Raw genomic sequence first — 9,454 nt, 5'->3', positions numbered from 1 at the left:
GAGCCTATTGGGTAGCATACAGACAAACAACATTAGACATGATATGCAATGCTGAGCTACCTACCTCACAGCACGAACTACACAATAAAGTTAAGAAATTAGAATCCCCAATAAGTATTGTCAACCAATTCCTTATTCCTCACCACACTTCCCATCCCCCCAAACCACCCCTGCCACCCTAAGCTCTCCAAATATTAAAATATTCCCATCAACATCCTGTGACCCTAATATTTGGAAAAACGGTTAGAGATGCTTGATCATTCATCAAAGCTATTAAAAGAAAAGCATGTGCAAATAGTTGCACTGAATTATCCAACACAACTGACGCTCGCAAATACCGGATCAAGTTAAAACAACTGACAAACAAAAACAATCCTAACCCTATTATGTTATAATACAAAACAAATCTGCACTCTGTGATAATGAAACAAAGACCGACATTTTGCAGATTATAAAGTAATTTTCTCGCCATCTTCCGATCCCAATATCTACCATCTTAACCTCGATGAAATATCGGAATATTCGGGTATCACACAAAATACTCTTTGCCCTACCTTTTAATCCCCTCCAGCTACTGACTCTCGGCATCCCCTAAATGTTCCTATTACAGTCTAAGATATATAAGACACACTCAGGACTAAAAAGAACACTGCCCCTGGACTAGATCAAATTTCTTACCGACACATAAAAGAAGCTCCATATCCCTTCCTACAACTCTAAAATAAAGTATACGCCATGATTCAACATACTGGATTCTTCCAATACCTTCCCCCCCCAAATTGGGTACATGCCAAAAATCTTGTTATTTTGAAAACCACGGAAACTACCATCCCAATTAAATTCACATCGTCCCATAAGTCTACTAAGAGTGTTTTCTAAAAGAGTGTTCTAAAATCTTGGAAATCATCTTACCTCACTGTATATACACCTACCTCGACACCCTCCATCTCATACATCAGTAACAACCAGTTTCTATCCTAGGCACCCCATACACGACCATGTCTTTCATATCTCTGTATCCATCACCGAATATTTACCTACAAAAGTAATGTGCAGCCCTTAACAGTCTTGATGTTGAGAATGTCTTTCAACGGACTGATATATAAACTCCATCACCTTCCAGTTCATATGACAATCGGGAATCACCCATTTCCTAGCCAAAATCAGTATCCATAACACATTTACCTACACCTTTCCAATTAAAGCAGGAGTACCTCTAGGTGTCCCACTGTCACCACTTTTGTATGTCCTGAGGCTGTAGAATCCAATAACTGGTTCTTGCAATCCCATCTCCAAACCAATTTAAATGAACTCGAACAATGGCTCAATCTCTGAAAAATCAAAATTAATTTACGCAAAAAATTTCTAATTTTGTCCTAATCATAATTGTAGATGTTGTCCCACTAACAAACTCCTTCTAACCTTAAATAATCAACACCTAGCTGTAACGACCACACTTACATACCTAGGCATAACGATTCAAAATCATTTTCAATGGAATGTACATCCGGACCAAATTTATAAAAAGGCATCCCACAGGATTCACCTCCTCCCCTGGCTGTTAGGTCCGACCTGGGGATTAAAAGCCATACAAATCACATAACCTACCAAGCACCACTTCCCAATTCCAAGACAGACAATAGATACATTTAAACTAAAAATGGAATTACGGACAAATACAGATCACACATCTCTGGGTGAGGTTTTTTGGCTTTTTCACATGGAGAGGAATTGGTTAATGATTTTATGTCATTGACTGTATAGTTAAATTTAAAACATATATAAATGTATCTAAGTAAAAAATAAAACAAGAAAACTATTTTTATTTCTGACAACTTGTTTTACAAAAACAGAAGAAATGTTTTTAATTTACTTCCATAAAATGTGTGAATTAAGCACACAACCATAATTAAAACAAATAACTGTAAATGTAATTGGCCAAAGAGTCCATTTGTTAGACTGATGGCTCACTCCCGTAGTGGGGAGAATGAAGTAACTATTAAAATAAAACCATTGGTTCATCTCTCTTTGCCTCTCTCCGTCATTAGGAAAATATCTACCATAAAACAACCTACCCCAGGTTATATTTGCAAAGGTTGTGAAGAACCTTCCTCTGGGGATACAACAAGAGTGTCATAAGATCTTGTGTAGTGCAATTCTTTGATGCAAACACTGTACAAGTCTGTGCAAGACCCCTTTCAACGGCAAACATGAAGAAACCTGTAGTGTAGTTTCAACCAGAAAGAAGTTTAAAGAGCTCAAACGTATTCTACCAGATAATAATTTATTTATAAATAGTAAACTTAAAAGATTTCAAACTCTACTTAATTGTCTAGATTTACAACAAGTTTTGTTCCTATGCTCACACTTCAAGAGGAAGAAAAAAAGATCTCAATGGTATTTACCATTACAATTTCTAATTTTATTTCATTGCCTAAGCCTACTAAATGTTCTATCGCAGTGCAAACATCTAAAGAAGGAGAGCAGCAGGATGAGGTACAAAATAAAGAAGGCAATGAAAAAGAAGACGACCGAGAAGGCCTCAACGCCTTTTTACCAACAAACCAGGTAAAATAGTTTTCTACATATCAACTGTCTGCACGTAGTCCAAAATGTTAACAACAAGCCTCTGTTACCGTATGTAGATGTAAGATCCCAACCTACTCGTAGAACACTTGTAAAAGATAAGAGCCGAACAAGATTGTCATTACAAAAAGTATCAAGCAGAGAATCTAGAAATAGGTCATAACTAAAGATGTAAAACATAACATTTCTATTAATTTTTTGACGAACTTGAGTTTTGAGTTTTGTACAGGCTATATCAAAACAGATGTTCATGAACACAAACTTAACTGAGTTTTAAGAAAATAGTTGGATAAAATGTAAAAAGAAAATAAATTGTAATGCCTACCTCATTAATCCACACTATTCAGTCACTGCTCATTAGCCTGCACTCATTAGTAACTGTTAAGAATCCATTGCTCAATTGCCCCGTGATCATTTTGAATTGCTTATTAGACCCTGCTCATTGAGTCATGCTTAACTGACCCTTGCTCATTAGCAACTGCTCATTGCTGATGACCACACAGTTTTCAACAGTCTTACCCCTCACCTAGGCAGTTTACCAAACTTGAAAGATGGGTGGGTATTTGTACCATATTTAGAGTTATATGACATCGTCTCAGCCTAAGTTAGTCTATATGAACTTGATATGCTACTTCTGACTGTCATTCCTAGATCAGCCTTTCAGGGCTGATGGCCATGCAGTATTTCAAGACACAAAAAGCTCTGCCACCTGAGGTACTCAGCCTAGGTTAGTCTACACAGACGTGAAATTCTGCTATGTTTCAACATCACCTCTGTACAGTGATCATTAGATCAGCACTTTAGACTGATGACAGTGCAGTTTTCAAGACGCAAAAAGCTAGCACTCAGCTCCTTGAGCTGCTCAGTCTAGGTTATTCTACACAGACTTGATAGCTATCCTTAAATATATTTTTTAAGTTCTGAACCAAAGCCTTTAATCCCTAAGTGATGTAAACATTATGGTAGTCCGGCCCCACAGTGTACGGGCAACGCGTGCGACTGTCACCCGGCAGCCCCGGGTTCGTTTCCCGGCCGGGTCAGGGTTTTTTAATTTTAATGATTAATATTCCTTGCCTGGGATCTGTGTATTTGTGACGTCCTTAATCTTCCTTTCCTCACATAACACATTCCACAATACTGCCATTCCAATTACATCCAGGTTCATACAATATGATACCAGTAGGGGCAAAAGATCCACATGGGTCGACGTCCCAAACAAATAACATTTACAATAAAAAATAATAATTAAAAACATTATGGTGTGTAATTAGAAGTCTCTAAAGTGCAAATTTCTAAGTCCAATAAGTTAGAATCAACAAGTGAGTGACTCCGTGGTCGCTCAGCTCTGAGACATTGAGATCGACCTCCATTATGTCCATATATGCTCAAAGCGCACAGGGTTGAATTTGGGTTTCATGGCAATAAGTGTTCCTCAGACTGAGGTTTCCTAAATACTGTGTATGACTGAGGTACCACTTCTATGTCATAGATTGACAAATATAGCCAGGATTCACTAACGCACACAATTGGTGGGTCTAAAGCAGCAACCGTGGCCAGAACTGCCTGTTTACGCTTCACATATTTCAGGCTGTCAGCATTAAATCAAAACACAGTAACGGTCCTGTTTTGTGCAGTCTAATATTCTGAATTGCTAACATCACTATTTACACTGCTTGATGTCATGTTAAAAAATGATATTGAGATGTCTGTATCTTCGGCACATGTTCTCTGGATTGGTGAGTAAAAAATGTACACATCACAAATAGCTGATTCACATGATTTTTAGAATTACACATGTTACACAGGCATTTGAATGAGCATTCTGAGTTTCGTCCTGGGTTCAATTCCACATCTCCACTAACAGCAACCGAACACATGACAAGGTGGGGAAATGATACAGCTGTTTGGCAACTTGGTCCCTCCAGCAACCCTCCAACCCCCCAAACGTCTGATACCCATTCCTGTGGTGAACGGTAGACCTTCACTTCTACACCATGCCCAAAAATTAATCTCACACTTAGACACAACTAATAAGCACTTATTCATTTCTAAATCCGTATACAATTATCTGTTTGTCAAGGAGTACTTTGATACTATTTTTGCAGATGTTATTACACTCAATACCAATAAAAACATGACACAAACTCGGAGAACTCATATCAATACTGTACCAGAAAATGATTATGGGGCCAGAGCATGGGAAGGATCTCAGGTAGTGTTCGGCTACTTATTGGAGCAGGTACAGAGATGGATAGTTTTGCAGGGCGAATAATAGATGGTAAAATATTTTTGACAATATTTATTTAAAATATTCATGAAAATCACCCTGCAGTTGAATCATCAAAATTAAATTTTCACTCAATATTTTCAAAAATAAAATATCGGTGCTGTTGTATTCTGAGACATCCACTTTAAAAAATGTCCGAAATAAATATCACTTTTTAGAGATCGTAAATACTCTACAGTCCATCTAAGATCTCATAAATGGATTTAAATACCAAAATAACACTTTGCACATAAAATTTCACTTAACCAAATTTCTAGGCTGCGTAAAAATTAAGTCCATCACTTGTGATGCAAACCTACAGTTTTTCTAATATTTTTAAACATAATTAACACTCTTCAAATAAAAGTTTTCAATGTCTTGCTGTATACTTCTACAGTTCATCTAAGTTGATTTTATAAAAAATAAAGTAGTGCACTTGCAGACCCTAGAGTTCATCTACGTGAAATTACTTCAAGTAATAAAAGCTTTTAAAGAGGAATTTACAGTTCAAAAGCAAGACATGAAGCCTTCCTGAATTATCATGAATAGCAAGCTGAAATTCACACGAAGCACTTTTCTGTTGTTGGAGCACTATGATTAACTGAGTGCTTTGTTAAAAGTTAGTTAGTGTCTAAGTGTAATTAGTCACTCCAAATATAAGAAAACCACCTGGAATCTGCTTATAAGGGTTGGTGAAGAACTGTCCTGCGGCTTGGTGACTGGAACTTTCTGCAGCGTGCAGTCACGGCTTGAACTTAGCACCTGCAGCGTGACAAGTCCGTTCAATGAAGATACCACGTTGTTAACCCTCGTCGACGTCCCTCCATGGGTATCATGATTGAAGAAACCACGTTAACCCCACGCTGGAAATGACGTTCGATGCAGCAGAATCTCACAACACTTTGCCAAGATTTCCGATGTTCTTTTAGAGATAATGTTGGAACACGGAAAGTTCCATTGGCACTATAGAGCTCTCAATTATCATTAAGGTTAGTATTATACACTGACACAAGCCTCGATGCACAGTTCGTATTCTCACGTTTGTTTTACGGTGTTAAATACGTGACTTAGAACATCACAGTCTATGCTACAGTATGGTTCGTAAGTCAGATTAATGAAGTAATGACCTACGGAAAACACAGTTTTTCACACACACAGTTTATAGAATAGGGATTTAACACTGTCACAGTTCATAACAGTCACTGATTATGTCTTAGGTTCGACCGTAGAATAATCATTACAGTCCATACAACACTTGAAAAATTGTCATTAATAACAGTCTCTACAACAGTCTCTGGAATAATACTGTTCATAGATTAAGATTTTATAAATGAATTTGCATAATACGAGTCCATACGACTTAACATTGCCATAAATAGTTCTTAATATTCAGTTAGTTTCTCGTGGTAGTGATCGAAATTTCGAGAAAATGCACGTAAATATAGTCACATTTATCCCTGTTATTGGTTGAATGTTTAGTGGAATAGTATCACACACAGTTCACAATTGTACTGGTATAGGAGAAATGTGTCTCAGAATCATTAAAATGGTCACAAATCAGAAGTTTATTTTATCACATGCCATGTCTTAGAATACTGTCACAGTCAATGACAAAGTTCAAAATTACGAGAAAATGACAAAGTCCACAACACCGTCAAGTGGTAAATGAAATACTTCAATCTCCAATTACACTTCAATTCACAATTTCTATTGTAACTTCACTTGGTTAACATACTCATAAATATTATATAATGACGATTTAGTCGGAGAAAATTTTATAACATTTCATTCGTCACGACGCGGTAGAAACTTTACTTGCGACGTCTTCGCACAACTTCAAAGTGCACGAGTGTGACTTCTACGTCTTCGCGGATCGCGACGGAGCATACTGTCGTTCTGTCATAATAGTAGAACACACTGGCTAGGCGCTCGGTTCGTTGACCTATTTATATCCGGCTGCGAGCAGCACTCTGAGTCAGGTGATGAAGGGGTGATAACACTTCCCAAACTTCAACTTGTTATATCTTGGAAACCACAGGACGGATTAATCTCAGATTTGCAGGGTTGTACTTTTAAAATATGTGTTACAATTTAGTGTTCGTCTCATATTTGTTGATCCCGTTGTTGAGAAGCTTAAAAATGGTTTCGAGAGAATTCTAAGGGGAGGTAAGCTACAGGAAGTGCTGACGTCACTTGACCTTGCTCCACTCATGCGGTCTCCCTCACGCAGTGCAATGAGAACGAGAACCTTCTCTCGCACAGCTGTTTGTGCATTGTAACTTAGCCATTCGCTCATGAATAAAGATTTATAACTCGTATGTGCCAGGGCCTATGCCTTCCTGGTACAATACGGAGCTGCTTGCCACGATACTGGACTATTTTCAGGTTATTTAGTTGTGATGACCTGAAGATTTAAATATTCGAGAATAACATTCTTGCCAAACCAAACATTTGACTCCTTCACTTTCCTCCAACAGAGCCAGACAAGAGGCAGTGTTGTCAACATTAACATTCCAGAATATCTCACCACCTGCCAGAACACTGAAGACGCCAAGGCCAACCACTCGCTCTCAATCAACCCCCAATTTTGTTTTTGTTTACTCACTTAAGTTAACCCTACCAGGATGCATTTCTCAAATAGGTAGCTTACCTGTTACTCACGACCATATTCCAGTTTTATTGATTTGATGCAGTAGTTCTTGAAATATTGTGATGAGTGAGTGAGTAGTGTTTTGCTTTTCTACTATACATTGCCCATGGTCACCAGATTGTGCAGAAATCAGCTGTGAGCTCACATCCAGGAGATAGTGGGTTCGAACCTCACCGTTCGCAGCCCTGAAGATGGTTTTCCGTGTTTTCCCACTTTCACACCACGCAAATGCTGGGGCTGTACCTTAATTAAAGCCACGGCCGCTTTCGTTCCATTCCTAGGCCTTTCCTCTCCCATCGTCCCATAAGACCTATCTGTGTCGTGCGACATAAAGCAAATGGCAAAAAGAAAAGAAATCAGCTACTAATTAGAGGGTCTGATGTAAGAACAAGGATTGTGAATGACCAACAGGAAGCCTAGTTAAATGTCTGAGAGCAATAAAGACTTGACATTTAGACAATTAAATATCTCCAAATTGCATGGAGCAGTGTTTATAATGAGGTGATAGAGGTGAAGAAGAATAAACAAAATACAGATGACAGAATATAACACACCAGCCTCTGTGGGTCATTGCTGGATTTTCAGCCACTGGATCCCAAGATCAAATTTTCAAAGGTCAGAATAAATTCTGAGTACTGAAAGCAAACTGAGTACATCAGAACATGGTCATCCAACCGTAAATAATCAGGCCTTGAAATATACGAAAGATTCCAAGGATGTGTCTGATGTTATTCTTCCATCTGAAACAACACCAAGATAGAAATATACTATGCCATCATATGAGCCATTATATTTAATAGTTTTGAAATTTAACAAGCCACTGTAGGTGACAGTAGATATATCGATATCACAGAAAGAAGGTATCTGCGAAGTGTCACTAATGAATGAAACTGTGGTTTTGAAAGAAGAATGCAAAGATTTACAGAGGTATGAAAAGAGACAGAATCAAGTTCCTAATTCACTGCAGGGTGATTCTCTGGACTGGTCACGTTGCAGGAATGGTGAAGAGCAAGGTCAAGGTCAACCAGACACCCCAGGAACACCTATTACAATATGGAGAAATAAACTGGGATGGTAATATTAATAATCATTGTACTGGATCAGATACAGAGTGGTGACAACTAGGTGGCCTGATGATCACTAGATACTACAGGCTGATTAATTTTAATTTTGTCGAATTTTCTCATTAGCCACGATCAAACCAACAAGTTCAGACCATGAGTGAAATAGAGGAGACAGAATTTGAGAATGATCTGTATAGACCAGAGCTCGCCTTGAACCCAAGATACTGGGATATCGAGGACTTCACTCCACCTCTTGTTTGAGCTGCTGAACATATAAATATCAAATTCCATATTGTTGATGTTTAGGGGTGTAAAATCTAATTAAGCTAAAGAGTACTTACCTGTCTTCTTCTTTGAAACAAGCAACCAACTGACCAACTGTGTGTTCATCAACACATATTTCATCCTTAATATTGGTGGAGGGCTGTAAGGAACAAATATGCAAAACAAAGTAAGATGTGGAAAGTAAACAGGTAACTAAAGTAAAAGTTCATAAATAAACATGACATACCTGACAAAATAAACTGCATAGTTGCACAATAAAAATATAAAAATATAAATTTATTATCTGAATGTGAAAAGGAAACAAACAAACAAGTGTCAAGTCAAAATTATATGAAGAACAGGAACAAGAAAAGGAACTCATGAAAGAATGAAGAAGACAGAACTGGAAGAGGGAGCAAAAGAAGAAGAAAACTTGAAGGACAACAATAATCTCTGCAATTTTTTTCTCTTCCAACAACTTCCTCTCATCGTGTTCATCCTATTATGTGTTGTTAAAAGACTGGTCACTTGTTTGTTTCCTGTGTTCCCACAGATGACTCTGATTGTTAGACAGACATACATTGGATCTTAACATATCATGTTCATGTTCGTACAACAAATAGT

At 37.8% G+C, this 9,454-nt stretch overlaps 1 protein-coding gene across 1 annotated transcript in view; it reads right to left on the bottom strand.

The window, feature by feature from the left end:
- Positions 1 to 1,246: 1,246 nt before the first annotated feature.
- LOC137502904 (uncharacterized) overlaps positions 1,247 to 9,454 on the bottom strand; it is a 78,190-nt gene continuing 69,982 nt past the window's right edge. The window contains exons 3-5 of the mRNA XM_068230095.1: positions 8,908 to 8,990; positions 1,466 to 1,572; positions 1,247 to 1,331 (exon numbers count right to left, since the gene is read on the bottom strand). Of these exons, the coding sequence (XP_068086196.1) occupies positions 1,303 to 1,331; positions 1,466 to 1,572; positions 8,908 to 8,990 (219 nt within the window). The 3' untranslated portion in view covers positions 1,247 to 1,302. The remainder of the gene's footprint in view (positions 1,332 to 1,465; positions 1,573 to 8,907; positions 8,991 to 9,454) is intronic.

This window comes from Anabrus simplex, chromosome 13 (genome assembly GCF_040414725.1).
Source record: "Anabrus simplex isolate iqAnaSimp1 chromosome 13, ASM4041472v1, whole genome shotgun sequence".
Classification (NCBI taxonomy): Eukaryota; Metazoa; Arthropoda; class Insecta; order Orthoptera; family Tettigoniidae; genus Anabrus; species Anabrus simplex.
This window is presented reverse-complemented; position numbering and strand designations above follow the sequence as displayed.